General features: G+C 40.3%; 1 protein-coding gene across 1 annotated transcript in view; it reads left to right on the forward strand.

Annotated features, from left to right (window-relative positions):
• The window catches only part of PCDH15 (protocadherin related 15), a 474,186-nt gene extending 454,682 nt beyond the window's left edge, over positions 1 to 19,504 (forward strand). The window contains exons 33-37 of the mRNA XM_058188831.1: positions 7,887 to 7,908; positions 9,023 to 9,061; positions 11,870 to 11,943; positions 13,464 to 13,599; positions 18,953 to 19,504. Of these exons, the coding sequence (XP_058044814.1) occupies positions 7,887 to 7,908; positions 9,023 to 9,061; positions 11,870 to 11,943; positions 13,464 to 13,599; positions 18,953 to 19,504 (823 nt within the window). The remainder of the gene's footprint in view (positions 1 to 7,886; positions 7,909 to 9,022; positions 9,062 to 11,869; positions 11,944 to 13,463; positions 13,600 to 18,952) is intronic.
• The last annotated feature ends 2,453 nt before the right edge of the window (positions 19,505 to 21,957 follow it).

Genomic DNA, 21,957 nt, shown 5'->3' on the forward strand with positions numbered 1-21,957 from the left:
GAGTGCCGAAACTGGAGTACGTGCACATGCCGGAGCGCCACAACCCAAAAGAGAGCAGCTGGCCAGTGCACATGCAGGCAACGGCCAGCTGCTTTTCCAGGTTTTGTCACACACATCTGCGCCGGACAGCTGGTCTTTGCACAAAGGGGTTGGACTAGAAAACCTCCAAGGTCTCTTCCAGCTCATTTATTCTAAATCTAAAATTTTAAATGTGTGAATGTGGGACTTTGCACACAGCGTAAGATTACCTAAGAATCCATCTCTTTCTACATGCTTGTATAATGTATAATATGAATTTAGCCAATCTTACGCCTTCTGAAGCCATTGAGAAAACAGGTCCACTGGTTAGTTTTTTTAAGTCAGTTGTTATTAACCTTGAAGACCAATTCATGCACAGTCAGAGGTATAGTTGCTATTAACCTCAAGGACCCTTTCATGCATACGCTCAGAGACGTGGAAGCATTGAAAAATATAGTCCTGTTAAGGCAGCTCACGGTACAAGGATTTCTGCAGCTTTGCTTAATCAGAGGCCCAGGAGGGAAATATCTCTACCACATTGTACTGAGAGCCTCTGAAAAATATTATTCCACACCTAGAAGGCTTGAAAGAATCTGATTTGAAAGAAAAATGATCCTTCCACAGGATACTGGGAAACAAGGCTTATGTATCAAAAATTGAGATAGATAGTGTCTTTCAAGCTTCCACATTTTAAATAATCCAACCTTTATGTCCAAGCTAGAAGGTAAACATAGTTCTAACTCTTCATTCTCTTCCTTGCTTTGAGTTTGATCTATGTTTTTGTTCTGTTGTAAGATATTTTCAAGGAGGTTTGAGAAACAGGAAATCCTTTAAGTCAATATAAGCAAAACAGCACAGCATGGAGAACTGAGCAACTGGCTTTATACAGTATATGCCTTCAAGAAGAACAAATATGTTCCCATCTGTTAGAAATCCAGGACATAATCATGACATACATACATACATAGATAAATATATAAAGGTAAAGGTTCCCCTTGCACATATGTGCTAGTCGTTCCCGACTCTAGGGGGCGGTGCTTATCTCCATTTCAAAGCCAAAGAGCCAGCGCTGTCTGAAGACATGTCCGTGCTCATGTGGCTGGCATGACTAAATGCCAAAGGCACACAGAACGCTGTTACGTTCCCACCAAATGTGATCCCTATTTTTCTACTTGCATTTTTTACATGTTTTCGAACTGCTAGGTTGGCAGAAGCTGGGACAAGTAAAGGGAGCTCACTCCATTATGCGGCACCAGGGATTCGAACTGCCGAACTGCCGACCTTTCTGATCGACAAGTTCAGCGCCTTAGCCACTGAGCCACCGTGTCCCCTAGGTGCATATATAAATGCTTACAAAGATACATACTGTTCTGTCTCCTTCCCCACTTCAGACCCACGAGCTGGCCTTCAGCCAGTGGATTTATGGCTCTTATCAGTCCTAGCAGAGAAAACGCAGCTACCTGCCAAAGTTCAAACAAATGACTCACGTAGAAAGACTTTCAGCTCTTTTTGAAACGGATCAGCTAAACTTTGCTTCCCGTGGAGTGAGAGCACTCCCAAAGCTCCTTATATATCCTGTGGGGTGGGGCTCCTGCCCCACCCTTCCTTTTGATGACACCGCCTCTCTAATCTTCTGAAGCGCGGGTCAAGCCAAGCTTGATTATTATTATCAGCTGGGTCTGAAGGCGTAGCCTGGGGAAGGGAGGAATCAGGGGATGACGGCCTCATTACGTCCTCCGACTGGTCTGGTTCTGGCTCCTGGAGCCGAGCCAAAGGAATTGGTGCTCCCGAGGTAAGCCTTACCGGCCCTTCCCCCTCACTTTCGGAGTCACTTTTGGGCATGGGGCCAGGTTTGGGGGCTGGAGTCACAACACATGCATACATGCATACATACATACATCTGGTTTCTCCCCAGTCACTTGAAAAAAGACTTACAAATCATAATGTCCTTGATTTTTCTTTCCTTCAATCCTCTAGATCCGTGAGGGTGAACCTATGGCATGAGCGCCAGAGGTGGCATGCAGCACCCTCTCTGTGGGCATGCAAGCCATTGCCCCAGTTCAGTTCTGCTACACATGCATGCATGCCTCCTGCCAGCCAGCTGGTCTTCGGGTCTCTGCCATGCATATGTGGGGGGCTTGGATGCATGCGGGGGCGTGTGCGCATTCATGGGTGTGGGGCACATGCACGGGGCTTGCACGCGCATTGCATTTTGGGGGTTCGAGTGTGCACACTTTGGGCACTCGGTCCGGAAAAGGTTAGCCATCACTGTTCTAGATCAACTTTGGCCTAAGCAAAAAGTAAAAGCACTATGAAGTGATATATAAAGCTAAGTACTAGTGCTAGTGCTAGAGTTTTACAGCACACTCTAAGCAGTTTACAAAGTCCGAATATTGCCCCCAACAATCTGGGTCCTCATTTTACTGACTTCGCAAGGATGGAAGTCTGAGCCAACCCTGAGCCTGGCAGTGGGCAGAGTCAGCCTGCAACACTGCATTATAAACACTGCATCACCATGGGAAATTTATATAGCCATCCATCTCATATATATGACTTTGGAGCATCTTAAAAGCAAAACAAATGTAAAAACAGCAAAAAAGAGCAATACAAAAATCATATAGGGTCATATTTTTAAAACCATTAAATACACAATCCCACTCATCTTGAGTCCCCATGCCTATTAGGTAAACTAGGCCTCCAGAGCCTAGAAAATCCAGAACAGTTGGAACTAATCTGATTTCTGGGGGATGATGCTTAGATGCAGATGTCAGAGCAAAAGAAGGATCCTGGATGACACCCTCTAGTTCAGGGGTCACCAACCTTTCAGACCTCAAGGACCACTAAATTCATAATTTTAAATCCTGCGGACCACTAATATGATCTGCCTAATGACTGGCTGGGTGGGCATGGCTAGGTGGACTGGGTGGGTGTGGCCAATTTGATGTCACTCATGCCTCTCTCACCCCTCCCCTCCCAGCCACTCCTTGCCTGCCCGCCAAGGCTCCTTAGGGCCCCAACAGGAAGCAGTTGTTGGAGTTAAGCAGCCAGCGTGAGAAAGAGTTGGCAAAACAACTCAGTTCAAATTGGATCTGACCGAGAAGGAGACTCAGCAGAAGCATCTCACTGAGAACTATGAGCATAGATTTTCCAAGCAGAGGGAAGACCTGCAGGAGTGCAAGGCCAGGTACAGGCACCTGGAGACTCAGCAGGTTGAGATGGTCAGCCAGTTCCAGACCATGATGCAGTCCCACTAGAACAAGATCCTCTGGCTCTTCGTCACCAGTGGCACTTCCCTCCAGCCTTCGTCCAAAGCCCTGCACCAGGAGGCCCAAGTTGGAATTACTGTCCCCCTCCGACCCACAGAAAAAGACCCTGAAGGAGGAGACTCTTTGCAGCAACACAAATGTTCATTGCATGTATCTGTCCCAGGGGCCATAGTTGGAGGACCCCTGATTTAATGCAATATAAAAAATGCAAATAATTTTTCTGTGGACCACCAAAATTTTCTCGAGGACCACCAATGGTTCATGGACCACCAGTTGGTGACCGCTGCTCTAGTTGTTGGGAAGCTTTCTTCTAGGATCCCACAACACTCCCTGGATTATATAACCCGCAATACTCCACCCTTCCCAGACCAGATGGGTTGAGTAGATATAGTTGCATCTCCTTAGGTAACCCAGTTCCATGCCATGTAAGGTGTCAGCTTTGGAAGCCATATTAGACCGGAAGCTTCCAAGCTGCCACCTTCTCATTTGTGGGAAAGTAGCGGGGGGGGGGGATTTATTTGAGAGTTTTGTATTTAGACAAAATAGCATTCTTCCCATCGGTCAAGGTCAGGATGAGCCTGTATCTGGAGAAGGAGTGGTTGAAGTGCTGTCTCGAGATGGAATGGATGGTGATTGGAGCATGTGATCAACTGAGGCGTGAGGGGATGGTTTGTGGGGGTTGTAATTTACTGCGGGGAAACCCGGAAGTCTCAGATTCGGGTTTTCCCAAGATGTGCCAGTATACCTACTCTAATAAATGGGACTTTAAGCAAATGCTTGCCTCAGAGGTTTTAATTGGAGCAGAGGTTTTTCTGGAATGCTGACATAAGGCTTTATAGATCATGACCCACCTTCAACTGAGCAAACTGGCAGCCGATGCAGCTTGCAGAGCAGAGATATATAACGTGCAGAACCTGGAACATGCATAACTGTCTGCACTTTGGATAAGTTGTACTTTCCGAAACTCTCCAAGGGCAGCTCCATGTAGAACACATTGCAGTAATCCAGATGAGAGGTGACTAAAGCATGAGTGACCATGTAAGATCTCTTGGTGCAGAAATGGGTGCAACTGATACACAACTTGCAGTGCAGTTGTCTAAGGACCCTCTTGGCCATGGATGCCAGTTAATAATTCAGTTCTGCATGAATCAAGATGTTTCACTGCATAAACATTGTCCAAATTACAACTGTGACATTAAGAGATTCTGATTCTGATTATTATTATGAAGATTGTATACCCCTTTTTCTAAGAAATACTACATATTTTGAAGATTTAGGTCAATACTGAAGCAGGTTATTTCTAAAACTAGTCTGTTTGATTGCATATGATTTTCACTTGATTAGTTCATTAAAAACTAATGCTATGTCCATCTGTTAAAAGAGCAGATTTACTTATTTTCATTTAAGATCAAACTGAGAATAACCTTTAAATTCTATATTCCCAAGGGTAGCTCTTTCCAAAACCTCTGAACCCTCCTAATGCAACACCTAGAAAAGTGCAACTAGAAAGAAATCATCAGCAATTTCTATTTGAAAAGGAACACAGTTTGAGAATACTGCTATTGCTTAGACCCAGCCCAGACATGGAAATGGTATGGAGTGGCCTATTCTGATACCATTTCTTTTCTTGAACTTTCAATTATCCTAACTCTGCAAATTTTGAAAGAGATATTGTTATAAAGTAATAGCATGCAGGAGTAGTAAGCTTAATTCTTACTAAAATTACTGTAAACTGTAATATTCCTTTTTCCCACCAATTCTTCTGACATTTGAAAGTTTAGGTTCATTCTTGTATCCGGGGTAGGGGGGGAGGCATATAAATAGAATGTATGCATAAAAGAAGAGATTGCTGAACCGAAGAAGACTTTAAATTCCTTTCCACTTGCTTTTCCCAGTGAATTGTCTGTTTTTATTCCAATGAAGGGGGCCTGATGGCTCAGTGGTTAAAGACCCAGAGCTTGTCAGCTGGAAAGCTGACAGTGCAGGTTCAAGAACTGAGCACCATGCCATGGAGTGAGTTCCCATTATTTCTGCTATGATTGTGCCTACCTAGCAGTTTGAAAGCATGCAAATGCAAGATAAATAGGTACCACTTTGATGGGAAGGTTCCATGTGCCTCAGTCAGTAGTGGGTTTGCTTGCAGGCGGGCACACACTCACACACGGGCACAATGCTTCTGTGCATGCACAGAGATATCCGGGTGGGTGGGTGGAGCCTCCCAGTGCTGCTACTGGTTGGCCCGATCTGGGGCGAACCGGTAGCAACCCACCACTGGCATCAGTGTATAGTCATGCTGGCCACATGACCACGGAAACCTTTTCAGACAACACAGGGTCTCTCAGCTAAGAAGCAGAGATGAGCACTCCCTCTCCCCTAGAGTCAGAAATGACTGGACAGGGGAAACTTTTGCCTTTCCCTTGTTCCAATCAAGCTATCGGATTCAAGTAGGAGAAAAACCGCTTTGGTGGGCAATGAACACAGAAGAGTTAAGCTAACTCTGCCCAGCTTGTCTCATTCTGCAGATTGCCTTCTCCCACTGCAACTTTCTTAAGGACTTAAGTTTTCAAAAAAGATGGGGGCATTGGAAGATTTCACCCTGGGGGCGGGGGAGCTGTGAGTTTCGCTATGGCTGCGGTAGACTTTGAAATGTCATTGATCATCTTCATTTTAAGCGTTCATTATTTATCTATCAGATGGCCTACAGCAACAATTCACCTCTAATAATCCTCTACATAGGAGGAATGCTAATTGAAAAGCTTTACAGATGGTAATATTAAAAATTAAATGTGCTCCTCCAGATTGTTCTTTATTTTTCCCTCAGGTATGATTAAATGGTTTCTCTCATCTGCTGTCTCTCCCCTAGCTTGAACTTAGTACAGTTTTAAGTGTTTATTCTTCTCAAACAAATCTGCTGTATGGCTCAATAAAGCAAAAAGATCCAAATTAAACAGAAAACGCCCTATCTGGAGGAGGAGGTTCATATCTCATGAAAATCAGTAGTCTGTAAATGCATAACAAGAAGCCTAAATTGGCAATCCTGTACATACTACGCAGGAACCAGATTGCATGCGTGATTCCGCTGATTTTAGTAGCATTGGGAATCAGTTTTGAGACTTCAGCTCGATAAACTCCCGAGAGACATTGATTTTCCTTTTCTTTACAACAATCAATTAGGCTCATGAAGCATTTATAATGTACATGGATCCTACACTGTCCTGCAAACCTACAAGTCTAATTTAATGGACTAAGAAGGACGAGGGGTGACATGATAGCGGTGTTCCAATATCTAAAGGGATGGCACAAAGTACAGGGGCTCAACCTATTCTCCAAAGCACCTGAAGGACAGTATAAAAAGCAGTCCAGGAGAGAACCAATCTAGAACTAAGGAGAAATTTCCTGAACAGTTAGAACAATTAGTGGAATGGCTTTCCTTCAGAAGTTTTGGGTGCTCCATCACTGGAGGTTTTTAAGAAGACACTGGACAGCCATTTGTCTGAAATGGTACAAGGTCTCCTGCTTGAGCAAGGGGTTGGAGTAGAAGACCTCCAAGCTCCCTTCCAACTCTGTTATTCTGTTTAATGCAGCAGCCATAATTGAAAGGTTACGTCCTTCAACACACTTAAATATAAGTGGTTATCATCATCATTGCTCAGTTGAAAATTAAATGTGCCCCCTAGAGCTTTCAGATATACCATATATACTGAACTGGTCACAATTGGACCGGGGACATGGTGACTCAGTGGCTAAGATGCTGAGTTTGTCAATCAAAAGGTCGGCAGTTCAGCGGTTCGAATCCCTAGTGTCGCGTAATGGGGTGAGCTCCCATTGTCTCAGCTCCTGCCAACCTAGCAGTTCAAAAGTACGTAAAAAATGCAAGTAGAAAAATAGGGACCACCTTTGGTGGGAAGGTAACAGCGTTCTGTGTGCCTTTGGCATTTAGTCATGCCGGCCACATGACCACCGAGAGGTCTTCGGACAGCGCTGGCTCTTCGGCTTTGAAATGAAGAGTAGCACCACCCCCTAGAGTCAGGAACGACTAGCACATATTTGCGAGGGGAACCTTTACCTTTATCAATCCTTTTCCAGATATGAGGCAAGTCCTTGTGTAACAGGAGTTGCCCAGTTTTCTGAAATGATTTCAGGATAGCAGAAGCAAGGAGATGGGAATGAGATATAAATTATGGAAAATCCATGACACAAATAGAAACTCAATTTTTCCTGTAGTGGATTTTTCCATTTTTCCTTCCTTCCGGAAAGGAAAATGATGAAGGAGAGATGAAAAAATAATTTCTTTCAAGGCACCAAAGATTAAGATATAGTCAATATCAGATGAAACGTCTTTAGCAATTCAAATTCAATGTATTTTTATGCCACTATTCAAATTCATAATACTCCTATGCTAGATACATTTATGATCTGTGTATTTATTGTTGCCATAATAATCAATTCCCTTCTTTCTCATTATTTCCAATGGATTTACTCACAAGGTTCCTATGTATTATTTTTGACCTTTTTTTGGAACATATATTTACATTCACAAGTGTAATACAAGTAATTGAATTAATGTCATGTTTTTCTTTTCTTTTTAAATTTGTAATTCAGACGTGGATATGCACAGCAAGAGGTAAGATGTACATTCCCTACATTTATTTTAGTAGAAAGTTATAATTTATAGCTGTTTCCTTCAGCATAGCCTGAAGAATTTAATCCACTGAATTAAATGTTATCAGTGAGAATTATGGATGTGTATAAGTCTTCCTGAACTTTTAGATGTAACACCTCTAGCTCCTTTTTCTTTTCTGTTTGCTGCCTACATGCCAAACTTTTCAAGTGATTAAAAGACATTATTTACTATAACAAATGAATAATTATGAGTTAAATGCTTTCAGAAAGACTGCAAAAATTTTTTTGCTACCCACAAATAAACAAAGATATTATTTCTAAAAATGTGCCTTTTCCGGATTCCTGATACCCTCTGCCTATTCTTATGTCATAAATTGTATAATTTATTGGCCAGCTTTGACAGCCATGCTATGTTATTTCATAATTGCAATTTTGTACTTAGACCCATAAACCGTACTAAGGCAAACACAGAGTTTGCTTCACTTATTAATTGAAGCCTGCACCTGCTGCGTGCATTTTGAAATCAAAAGTCCAATTAACAAGACTGCTCTGTAAAATTGTAAAATGTATATTTGATAAATAGGAATCAAATTTCAGGCTGAATACAGAACTTGACATTACAAACTGGGGGGGGGGGAGGAAGAAAATGATACAAGTTGCCTTGAAAGACCTAACAGAATCATCACAGAATATTTTCTGTACTGAATATAAAATATAGCTGAATGCTGAAAAGTGTGAAAATAGATGCAAATGGAGTAATGACCTTATTAATAAGAGACCTTCTCAAATAGTTGTTGGGTGACAGAACTGAGACAGTTTATACGGCAAACTGTTTGCAGCTAATAGGAGCCTTGCTAATGGAATTTACAACAGGGCCCCAAAAGGAAGTTTAACAGTCAAGCATGTTCATTTTCTGAATCTGAGGTGTTTTAGCCCTTTAGCCTTGAAAGAAAATCACTTTGGTCCTGAAACCAAACGGTAGCTCTGTTGTACCCCTATAAAAGTATACTATTGTTCTAATGATATAAAAATTACTCTGCAACTATTTATTTTCCTTTTCCATTAAATCAAATTTATTTATATTTATATATATATGTATGTATTTTCCTTGTCAGCAACAGCAATTGCTGAGACCTTCTCTTCTCAGACCTGAGGTACCGTTTTCGTCCTTATTCTAGAATTCTCCAAGCATTTGTCTTAAGTTCTAGATTCTGACAAACATTGTGGAACGTATTTTCTTTCTCAGGGAAGGAAAAGGAAACTAATGCATGATATAATTGTTAAGATGCAATGATATTTGATGCCTTGTAGTTCAGCCAACTTATTTCAGGCCTTTTCGAGTTAATACATTTCTGTAACTTCTGTGGAAGAGGTTTGTCCTTAGTTCATTTGTAAGTCCAATGTAAGTTTCAAACCAATTACATCTTTGCAAAAGAGATAATTATAAGTCCATGACATAATTCACAGATCATATTTGATATCTATTCCAGCAGGAGGGAAAGGAAAATGACCATATTGAAACCCAAGCCAATGTATCAAAGCCAATATGTGCCACCAGGCAGGTTCAAAGGATAGGGTTTTTTAAAAAATAATAATCAAATTTTGGCCATGATTAGAGCTCCACCTGCGACATCAAAGCTTCTATCTTGATTTTTTTGACCATAAACATTTTGAGCCCTGGGTTCCACTTATTTTAGAATCCTATATTTAGGTGCAGCCTTTAAGTCTTGAATTATAATCACTGTTCAGTGCAGGTCGGAGATAAGAAAGATAACCTGGGCCATTAAATGTAGACATCATTATGTAGGCAAAGTTGGCAGAAACATTTTTTTTTAAAAAAAAATCGAAATATTGAAAATCCATCTCCGATTCACTCTAGCAGGAGAGGACACAGTATATTAGCAGTCTCCAACCTTGGCCCAGCAAGTGGGGAGGGGGAGAGGGGAATGGGTGCATGCATGCTGTGCACGTTTGTGTGTGCACCGGGATGGGCTGCTGTGGGTTCGGAGGGGTTCGGTAGAACCACTAGCTAAGATTCTGTGCAGTTTGGAGAACCCCCAAATGCCATTCCTGGCCGGCCCCACTCACCCACCCCTCCCCACCCAGGAGTCTCCATGCAGCATGTTTTGGATGCAGGTAAGTGCAGGGCGCATGCAGAGGCTCAGGGAGGGTGAAAAACAGGCCTACTGGAAATTGGGGAAGGCCAGAAACGGGCCCATTTCTGACTTCCAGAGGGCCTCCGGAGCCTGGGGAGGCTGTTTTCACCCTCCGGGAGGCTCGAAAAAAGCCTCTGGAGCCTGGGGAGGGCAAAAAACACCCCCCACCATGTTGTAGAAGGCTAACTAGGCCACACCCACGATGCTTATGCCCACCCAGCAACCAAGCAGAGAACCCCTTGCTAAAATTTTTGAAACCCATCCTTGGTGTACATCAGTCAGCCGCCTGCGCGGCCTGATTCCAAAAGGCCTCAGCTCGGTAGTGGGCCATGGGCCAGATGTTGGGGACCCCTGTAGTATAGCACAATCATAGTTGCAAGATTCTGTGATTATAGTCAATTTCAATAAAAGTATTTCCAAGCTTCCCTTGGAAATGATTTGCTTATTCAGTCTACTGAGAGGGGCTGACAGCAGATCGATTAGAATTTCTCTGACAGATGACAATCCATCCTTTTTGTTTGTTTATTTTCAAGAGCTGCAGGAAAGAATTTATAACTTCATGTAGACAATCCGTTCCTCTGGCTGACAGCTCATATAGTCAGGCAGTTGCCCTAAACAGACCTGAGAATTTTGAAATGGACTTCATTGACAAGTGTTCCCTTAGATCAGAAGGGGGAAGCTTGTATATCATATTTGCACGGAGGGGGGAAGAAGGGAGGATATTATTGGGAGAAATAAAAGCCCTTTGTTCTCTTCAGCAAACCAATTTATGACATTTTCCTGAAGAGATTGTGAAAATGCTTACACATAAACACGGAAAGATTTAAATTACAGATACTCGATATTATAAAAACCTTCAAATCCAAGAACCCCTTATTATCCAGTCTCCGTATCCCCAGTTTATTGTATGCATAGTTATATAAATATATATATATATAGTAGATCTGGGTATCCATGGTAACATATTTCATGTATCCATGATATATGGTACGTTTTTTTGTGTGTGTGTATTTCATGCATACACATGGATTGTTTCAAATGTGTGAAGTTCTTTTTTAGAGCGTCATTATATGCAGCCTCATTATCTGCTGTTGTTAAGCCGGAACAAACATTTCACCATGAATGAGAGGCACTTTTAGATATTTTTTTTTTTACAGAATTGTCAATAGGTTAGAAGGGAATAGATCCATGATGGCGAACCTATGGCATGTGTGCCCAAAGTGGCATGCTTAGCCATGTTGCCTGGCATGTGCGGCGTCACCCATTCCTCTTCTGGGTTTCTGGCACGCGCACGCAGATTAGCTGGCCTTTTGCATGCAGCATTCCAGAAGAAGAGCTGGTCTTTCATTTTCCTGCATGAGTACACATGCCGGCCAGCTGATGTGCGCCGGAAACTGGAAGTACCTCATCCAGCATGCGCATGCCCCCTAGGCAGATTCTTCCTGATTGTGGCTCGTAGCGCGCGTATGCAAGCAAAGTGCTCCCTTTTTGGCACCTGGTGCTTTGCGCATATGCATACGCTCCCTTTTTGGCACTTAGCGCCAAAAAGATTCGCCATCACTGGAATAGATCATATAATGAACTTATAGTTGAAACTATAAAAATTCTACTATAATTATTTAATATTTCTTACAACTAGTTTGTTCAATAGCTGTCACATCCTGTGAGTTGAATTCTTATTGAATTTTGAACAATATTTTTAAAGAAACAATTTAACTAAATATATAGCAATAAAATAAAAACATATTGTGCTCAAGGCTGCTTAGATTTAGTAACATATGGATCTGTGTATTCCTCTGTTTGCAGGAACTTTCAATGGAATCAGGTATCGATCCTGGACAAGATTATTATGGGCAAGATTACTACAGCTTTGAACATGGGTATGACTCATTTTTTATTATTTTTAGTGTGACTTCATAGATTATAAATGTCTACTGTTATTATTTATTGAAAGCATATCATAGCTGGAATCTGAAGACTGTGCTCAAGGTATTAAGCATTAGTTAATTTAAACAACAGGCCTCTTTAGTAGGGTATCTCAATCATGAGACGTAATTGAAATGCCATTCCTATAATACATGGTATATCTGGAGACCTCACGTTGGGAAAGATTTACCTATTATTAATATCAATTGCTTGTCAAAATCCATTATGTTAAAAAGCACTTGACTCTGATTATATTCACTTTTCAACAATGTTCAAGAATGAACCCAGATAGATTAAAGTTTATTACAATCATCGGCTATCACAGGGGTCTCCAACCTTGGTCCCTTTAAGACTTGTTGACTTCAACTCCCAGAATCATTCAGCCAGCAAAGCTGGCTGAGGAACTCTGGGAGTTGAAGTCCACAAGTCTTAAAGGGACCAAGGTTGGAGACCCCTGGGCTAGCATCAATGAGTAGGTAGGCAACTAGATTGGAAGGTTTGTGGATAATTGTTACATTTTTGGATTTAATTGCATAAGAGGTCTTCAGGTGGTAAATCAAATAAGCAACAAAGGAATTCTTTATTAGATGCAGTATGACATAATGCATATACATTTTATCTTAGGAAAACAATAGAACTTAGACTTATATACAACTCTGCAGCACATTACAGCCCTCTCTGAGTGGCTTACAGTATCAGCATATTGCCCACAACCATCTGGGTCCTCATTTTACTGACCTCAGAAGGATGGATGGCTAAGTCAACCTTGAGCAGGTCAGGATTGAACTCTAGACTTTGGGCAGAGTTAGCCTGCAATACTAGATTCTAACCACTGTTCCATTACCGCTCCTAAAGATGGTCTAAAGATGGTATCTCTACATCATAGGACCTAAAGCAAAGTATGGTCACCTGAAAAATAACTTAAAATTCTAAAGAATCTGTTCCAACCGGAATATGCAGTTTTTGTGTGTTGATATGTTATCTAGGAAATATTCCCATCCCATTGCAGTAAAAGTAATATTATAGACACAAATCTGACCATATTTTATTTTAATAAAATTGGAATATCTAATGCATTTTGGTCAAATAGCTGTGTCATAAACTAGAATTAATGATATTCTGTTTCTCAGGAAACGGGATGTTATAATATTTCATACTAATCACTCCTTCTTTTGCACTTACAATTATTACTGTTCCTCAGGAAACAGGATGTTATAGTATTTCTTACTAATCACGCCTCTTTTTACACTTACAATTATTACTTTTTATTACTTTTGAGAGGTTTTATTTATATCTGGGAAGGTAGAATATGGACGCATCTCTCAAGGTTAAGTCTAGAAGCAATTGGGTTTTTCATTGGGCAAGGGATGGAGCAACTGAAAATAATGGAATAAGTAAAATGTACACCTATATTGGAGCAGTAATCGAATGGTATAAAAACATGGAAGTTGTCTGTACCTGGTTTTTCCACCAGGTACGAATTGCCTCAATACGGAAGTCGGCGGCGCCTGTTGTCTCCTTCTGGAATGTATGATGAATATGGAGAAATGGTTGTGGAGAGTGACGGTGGATATTATTATAGTCCACAGGGGACTTCTACAGAAGCAGAGGTAGGCTTTGGTACTATTCCAAAATTCACTTGAATTCATTGTTCTGGTATGCAGAAGCTCTAATATTCTGTGTGCAATAGGTTATCTGGTTTTGTATTCAAAAACCTTCTAAAAGAATTCTAAAAGAAGCCAATGGCAAGACATTCAGAGAAGAGAGGTTCAGCGTTTCTTGCTTGCATATCTCTAGAAAGAGACCATAGTGCTGGTAGAAATTTTCTAAAATCAGACAGATTTCTGCCTAATTTAATTTGATTTTGATTTTGCTTGATTTTGGCTTTTCCATAACAGCTACCCTCCCATACTGACCTCATCCCATCTTCATAAATAAAGTTCTTGTCTTCTTCGTCGTCCAGAAAATCTTTTCTGGGACAAGACAAAGTCAGTAACAGTAACAGAGTTAGAAGGGGACCTTGGAGGTCATCTAGTCCATCCTCAAATGCACAATTGAAAAATGCAAAAGTACAACTGAAGGGACAGCCTTCTCAAAAAAAAAAAAAAAACCCCTTCTCCTTCCATTCATTTATCTTTGGATCCATATCACTATCGGTGTTTGGATTTTTGCCAATTAAAAAAATGTTGGGAAAAAAATTAGAAATTCACAGTCAATATATATTCATAAATAAGGACCTAAAACTACTGCATTCCTGAAGTCAGAATTAAAGTGCAGCATAAATAGTCAATAAATTGAAGTATATACAGGTGGATTATTTAGGGTTTAAAAGACTATAAAGTGACTACAGGAATTTTAATCAACCGATCCTTGAAATCATCAGTTCATTTGATATTTCTGAAGTGGATAACCTATCATTATTTCTGCCTTTGGAATAATAATCAACTGATATTATCTTTAAGCTAAGAATTAAATTTATTATTTCTGTAGTAGCATTCATAGAACATGGAGTAGCAGAGTTACCTTGGAGGCCATCTACATTCTTCTCCTCTGAGCATTAGGGAGACCTAGTTGCAGATAGAGTATGACTGAAGTGCATCTTAATAAATATGATGGCTACTTGTAAATAAATAAATAGATTTTCTCTGTCCCTGAACTTTGTGCCATATCATCAACTCTTCCTTCCTTACAGTCTTCAAGGTGTTTAGTATTGGTACGGTTAATATACAACAGCCAATAACTCATGAAAAGTAGCATAGATTACATTTTTGTTCTGCTAAACAGCCACACCACATTCATAGTTATATATAGGCCTAAGACCAGACTTTATTTTTTTAAAAAAAATATGGTTTTGACATCTTCTATTCTTGTTCAGAACTGTAGTACCCTCTAGTGGTCCAAGTTAATAATAAAAAACTGTTTATAATAAAAAAAAAAACCACCAGCTAACAAATGGCTATCTAAAATCTTTCGCAAAATATCAGGTTGATATATGAGATTATAAAATTAAAAGGGAGTGAACTCTGCTAATCCCCAACATTTTGTGTAACATGTAAAGTTTAACACAAAATGCCCCAAAGCTAGAGTTTCTTTTAGGAAAATAGTTATTGCCAATATTCCTTGAATACACAGATATTCAGGACTTTTTAAAAGAAAAAAATCATCATGTTTATTGAGTCAAATGTTAATTATCACTCAGGATTTTAAAAAGTGGTACATAGACACTCAAGTTTCCCAAGATGCTATAAAAATTAGGATCCACCTGTTTGTTTTGATTCTAGATAAGTTCTAGGTATTAGTTACTCCGTTTTTTCCCCACATCTGTGTATTCTATGGTACCAAGTTTCATTCCAGAAAGTTTTCCAAAATTGTGCTAAAGTTATATATAAATTTCATTTATGTAATTAACAGGGAACAAGTCAAGTTGGAAGAGCTGTAATCCAGAAACCAGGTTCTCGATTAGCTATTAGTAGTACAGGTAAAGAGAAGACCGTAAGAGAAAGTCCAGTCCAGAAAAAAAGGAAACTAAGAGCAGTGATGCAGCTGGGCCGAATAGCAGTCAGTGCTCACAGACCAGCAACAACTGAAGCAGCACCATCCCCATGGAAAAAAGCCAAGATCTTTCCAATGATGCTACAAAAAGGAGGAGGTAAAGATTCAGATTATGTCAAGCTGATGGCAGCACAGCAAGCGGATGGAGAAGACAGAAAAGCTATTAAGGGAAGCTATTTCCAGAAATCAGAAGGTGAAGCTGGCCGTAAATTTAAACGTGCTAGTATTTTGAAGAAAGGTCGGGAACACGGTACCTCTGAGGAAGTAAGTGAATCCGAATCTAAGTCGGGAATCTCAATTAGTGTCACAGCAGAAAGTGAATCTGAAGTTAGTGATTATGGAAAAAGGAAAGAAATAACATCATCTTCTAAGACAACATCTTCTTCTAAAACAACGTCTTCTTCTAAAACAACATCGTCTTCTAAAACAACATCTTCTTCTAAGACAACATCATCTTCTCTGACAACATCATCTACTAAGTCAACTTCCTCCTCCACATCCTCCTCCTCCTCCTCCACATCCTCAGAGAGTAGTTCTTCAACATCTCAATCAGATAAAGATTATTTGAAAGTTACATTAGACCAAGATGAAGCTACTGAAAGCACAGTGGACTCCGATGAAGAACATTCAGATTCACCTGGCTCCACCTCAAGCAGCGACTCAGAAGGTGGAACAATCAATTCTCAGAACAAAGTTTCTGACATTGTAGAAGACGATACAGAATCAAACATCTCATCACTGATGCAAAGTTCCATCAGCAGTGAAGTTACTCCAAGGTCGAGAAAGGACAAGACTTCTGGGTCCAGTTTCAAATCCACAGCTGAAAGTGGATTAAATGATGCGATAACTGAAATATCTGAAGAGACAGAAGAATCACCTTCCATTGTAGAAGAGGAGCAAGAAAAAGGAGAGGAGGAGGAGGAAGAAGAAGAAGAGGGAGAGGAAGAAGGAGAAGAGGGAGAAGAAAATGAGGAAGAAGAGGAGGAAAAAAGAGAAGAGGAGGAGGAAGAAGAAGAGGAAGAAGGAAAAGAGGGAGAAGAAGAAGAGGAAGAAGAGGAGGAAGAAAGAGAAGAGGGAGAAGAAGAAGAGGAAGAAGGACGAGATGGAGAGGAAGAGGGAGAAGGAGAAGGAGAAGAGGAAGAAGAAGAGGAGCAGGAGCAGGAGGAATCAAGTGACCATGAAGCCACGTCGCACAGTGAAAACATTACCTCCAGCCAACAAACAGGGAGCAGTGAAGAAGAGACTGATGGAGATACTACTGAAAAGAAGAAAAGCACTATGAAGAAACCAACATCAGCGAGAGTTTCCAAAGAAGGCATGAAAAGTGAAACTATAAAGAAAAGGGGCGCTGAAGAATATTTAAGCGAGTCAGACCATGACACCAAAGATGTCCCTGATACTACAGAATCAGACATGCCCAGTGACTCGACATCCTTTTAAAAGAAAAGTGAGACTATAGTTAGAAAGTTTGCAGTGAAGTGGGTTTGTTTTTAATTTGCTGTGCACTCTTTACCAATGAGAAAGCGTTATTCTGAAAAACTCATAGAACAAACCAAAATATGGAAGATAGTCATACTTTTGCAGAAGTACTATATGTTCTAATCGGAAAAGGTCAAGAGGCCTGAAGAATTAAATGTTAAATCTCTTAGTGCTGTGACAAAGCATTTTAGAATAAGGATATTAAAAGGATATTAAAAGCCATATAAATCACTATGTAACGCTTTCTGGTTCACTGGTTTATTCAGTAGTAGAGATGCTTGAAGTGATGTGAACTGTTTTGACCTTTCTTTCTAGTGATGGTTAATTCACACAAAGCAAGTTTTCTCTTGACACTACAATCGTCAAGAAAACCCATGTGAATTAGTTATGCACTGAAACATATGTACATTACTATAATGCATGGTTTGCATTTTCTTAAAAGTGCCTGCATATCTTTAAAAAGCAATTCTATTTATACATTTTTTTCTCACTTTAAATTTGTTTGCAAATAATCTATCTCTTTATTCCTTAAGCTAGTTTTGTTTTTTTGCGTGGAAATTCATCTTGAAGTAGATTGATGCTTTGGGTGGTGCCAATTATAAGGATACTATAGACTCCCATTGCACTTTTTAGCTGCTTGTTTATGAATTTCATATTTAGATAAAATAATTTAAATGATGAGATACATGATCCTTGGTGAACAGGGTTTTGTTTTTCTACTTATGTCCATATCTTCCACTTCCTTGAAGAATAAAAATTATTCTTTCATTTGATACAATAAGGAGAAATATCAAGCAATCTTCATAAGCCCTTGTTAAATATATTTTGAATAGCTTTTGAATGGAAGAAAGGTAAAATACTAACCTTATTATTAGCATGAGTACCACCTGTGTTGCTAAGTCCTATACATTTGTCAGTTTTTTATTTTATATTGATAGTTGAATTATTTCATGATAAGGTTTTCATGTATGAACTATGAATAATTTCTCATCTCTTCACGGAAGGATGTGCATCAAATTATGGTTATGCCTATCCAGGGGTGGGCTTCAAACATTTTAGCAAGGGGTTCTCTGCCCAGTTGCTGGGTGGGCAGGGCCATGGTGGGTGTGGCCTAGTCAGCCTCCTGCACCATGGCGGGGTGTGTGCGTTTTTGCCCTTCCCGGGCTCCAGAGGCTTTCCTCGAGCCTCTTGGAGGGTGAAAACAAGCTTCTTTTAAAGTTAAATAAGTTTTCTTCTTGCCCATACGTTGGCAAATCACTTTTCAATAAGAATACTCCGTTCAATCACCTCTCCTGCTCCATTCTTTTGGTGTGGCCACCCCAACTTGTGACAGCTCTAATGGCTGTCTTCCCAGTCACCGAGTCGGAGGGTAAATGTTGGCGCTCCAGGGAATTTGCCACTTCCCTGTTCGCACCGATCCGTGCCTCCCTTCTTCACTGTCTCTCCAGGACAGTTCTGGTCCAAAAAGGACCCCCAAAATGGCTGGGATATTGGCTTCCCTCCAGAGACCCGGGGAATCGCCATCCCGCAGCGGCAGCGGCCACGCCCCCTCTGAAGCCTGGGAAGGTGAAAACAGCCTTCCCAGGCTTCAGAGGCCCTCTGGAGGCTGGAAATGGACCAGTTTTCGGCCTTCCCGAACTTCCTGAATGCTACAAACCAGAGAGGAGAAGATGGGCAAAAGGATGATTGTTTCATACGCATTTTCCCAATATTGTTACAAGTTATTGTTTTAAATGCTCTTACCTTCCATTTCAAAGAGCATTGCGTGAGAAACTAGTGTAATACGATGCATTAATCAGGGGGACTCTATAAATCTTATTTCTACGCTTAGTTGTTTTTTTTAAAAAATAGAGACAGAAACGCAGCCATGTTCCACATCAAAAATAAACTAAGAGATACTTAACTATTTCCTCTCTTTTTATTGTCCTCCAGTGGGCCAAGAAGAAAAGGATCAAGTTGGTTCTTGATCCTGAATATGAGAGCAGTTCCACTGGAGAGGACAGCGCTCCAGAAAGCCAGAGGAACCGTCTCAGCAACCCCAACATCCCAGCCAATGGCAACAGCAATATCTACATAGCCCAAAATGGGTCGGTGATCAGAACCCGTCGAAGTTGCCTTTCGAACAATTTGAAGGTCACCTCTCCTGCCAGACTGGGAAAACAATTCAAGAAGCTCGATAAGTTAGGAGTAACACACGAGGAGAACATCCCACTGAAGACATTTCCCACAGGGGCAACATCTAATGATAAACTGAACCCCAGACCCTGTAGTGTTTCCTTTGCTGCCTCTGCTTTAGACACAGACAACTTAGCAACCAAAGCAGCGGGGAGCAGATTGAAAAGCACAGAGCAGCAAGAGTCCATCGTTGATAATGAAGGTATCAAAGAGACTTTGGATTTGCCGAGTGATCACGCACAGTCAGAAGACGAGGAACTCTGGATGGGCCCTTGGAACAACCTTCACATACCAATGACAAAACTGTGACCTCTCTTTTTCGTTTTAATTTTTATCCCCCATTTATAATAATAATTATAATGATAACAATAAAACCACTTTTTATTGTCACCAAGGAGAACCGTACGTACAAACTTTGTATTGCGCACATGAGTTGTATACTTCGAACGAAATGCTTTAAAGTAAAAGGAAAACAAAAGACAAAACAAAAAAACAAAACAAAAAAAAAATCCAGAAAATTTGCACTCACGTTTGTACTAATTATTTTTTCTTCCCACAAATCATCTTTTTTTTTGGATGGGCTCCAAATTCACTGAACAAATTCTCATTAAAATGGACTCGTTTGTTGGCTTCAGAGTTATTGCCTAATAATAACCATAAAACTATTGCTGGAATGTTCAAACAGTGATCGTTCAGTGTTTTTAACCGAAAAGGTAACCATCACATATTTGAATTATTTGTCTGTAAAACCCAGAAGACGTTTGATTTCACAACATATAAACACGCATCAAATAGATCTAGTAATAGTCACATATTGTCTATATTCTAAATTATTTCCAGATAGTTTCTATGATTCTTTCTTTGACTATATCTTGTACCAGCTAAACTTACATTGATCGTCCCAAGGTCAGTTTTAGTCTTGTAGGGGGTTTAATCCTTCTCTGACTGATTCTTTATAACAAATTACAACTACCTTTGAAATTCATTATATTCCTTTCAATGTGCCTTATACCTAATCAGAATGTATTCAAGAATGTAGCCATCTCAGCTAATGCTATACCGTTTTTTGAGCCATTTATTCCTCAAGCAATATTCCAGATCCTCCAGTTGGTTTTGTTCAAATTCAAGTTGAATCAAGTTTCTTCACATCTGACAGAGAGATCTGATAGTTCAACCCAAGATTCTTTCCAGTTTAGAACATTTAAAAAAAAAACTCTGCAAAAGGAAATCAGATGGTATGTGCATATACCATTCAGTAGTTCCATTCAGCTGCGGGTGGGGATGGGAAGCACTTAGATTCTTTTATTCTGCCCATTATTAGAGTTAATACTTTGCACAAAAAGTCTCCGTTGTTGCTATTGGTATCATTTTAGGACCACTTTCCAGGGCAGGGAGGGGAATCAATATAATGAGAATGAGGCTTGGGTGGATTCTTGTAAAATTAAGCATATACTGATGCAGCTGTGAGAATTTGCTTCATTGTGCTTTGAACACATAGCCTATCAGTCTGTAAGTCCATTTTAGATTTATAAGATGTCTAAAATTAGCAGGACCCAATGATAGCACGCTAACAAGCCATAAAAAAATTTGAAAAGCCATGAATAGCTATGAAACTCCATGCTATTGAATAGACTGTCTTGACATGTAAGCCAAACCATTGTATGCTGATATCAGTGCATTAAAAAAAAATCTGCACTATTTGACCCACTGTACATTCTCAACAGGGTTTTCCTGTGTCATGACCTGTTAGAAGTTTCCACTTCCTGCGTACAACTTCCTTATTCTTGTTCCTAAGGGTCTAGCCTTGCAAAAAAAAAAATTGTCCTTTAAAGACCCTGTAATCCCTTGCATTGGGGTGGAGTCGGGGCAACTGAATGGAGCTGAGTGTTTACTAGCCGGATGCCCTTCCTGTTGCCAATACGGAGTTCGCAGCAAGTATTATCTCTTTGTGCCCAGAGAGAGAAATATCTGTTGCTACCTACGATTGAACTCGCAGCCTCCTGATTATGAGGTGAGACCTCCACCTCTAGGCCACCACACTATTCAGAGTCCAGCCTTGCAACTGAGCACATGGCAATACTGCAGAGTACATTCAGAATAATCACTCTAACTGTACTTACGATTATTTAACTGCATGAGACTCAGTACATTTGCACCTAATCTGCTGCTCAGTCCATTTAGTACATGTTTAAAACCACACATTTATAAAGGGCTGTTTAATAAACAAAGGGAGCAATCCAGACCTCTCCGCATTATAAATTATGAATATTTTTCTAGGATCGGATACTCCACGGAGGTAAATCAGCGTAACTTTACTGAAGCCGATGGAGCTTTGTAAATTTACAGCTGCTGAGAATATTCATAATGGAATTCTGAAGCTATAAAGCTGCTCTAAGTAAAAGCAGGAAGCAGGCCCTTGATATCAACAATATGCTCATTATAGAACACAATAACCTCGGTGTAGATCCATTGAGCGGAAGATTAAAGATGATGCTAAATCATTTATAGCAGGGATTTTGTGATAATTAATCTTTTTTATTTTTATCATCTTCACTGGTAAAGCTCTCCCCACCCGCCTTTGCATAAGTTTGTTTGTTTTAATGGCATTGTCTGGAGCTTGTACAATTTTTTTTAATTTGAATTTATATCCCGCCCTTCTCTGAAGACTCAGGGCGGCTTACACTGTGTTAAGCAATAGTCTTCATCCATTTGTATATTATATACAAAGTCAACTTTATTGCCCCCAACAATCTGGGTCCTCA

Source organism: Ahaetulla prasina, chromosome 6, assembly GCF_028640845.1.
Source record: "Ahaetulla prasina isolate Xishuangbanna chromosome 6, ASM2864084v1, whole genome shotgun sequence".
In the NCBI taxonomy this organism is placed as follows: domain Eukaryota; kingdom Metazoa; phylum Chordata; class Lepidosauria; order Squamata; family Colubridae; genus Ahaetulla; species Ahaetulla prasina.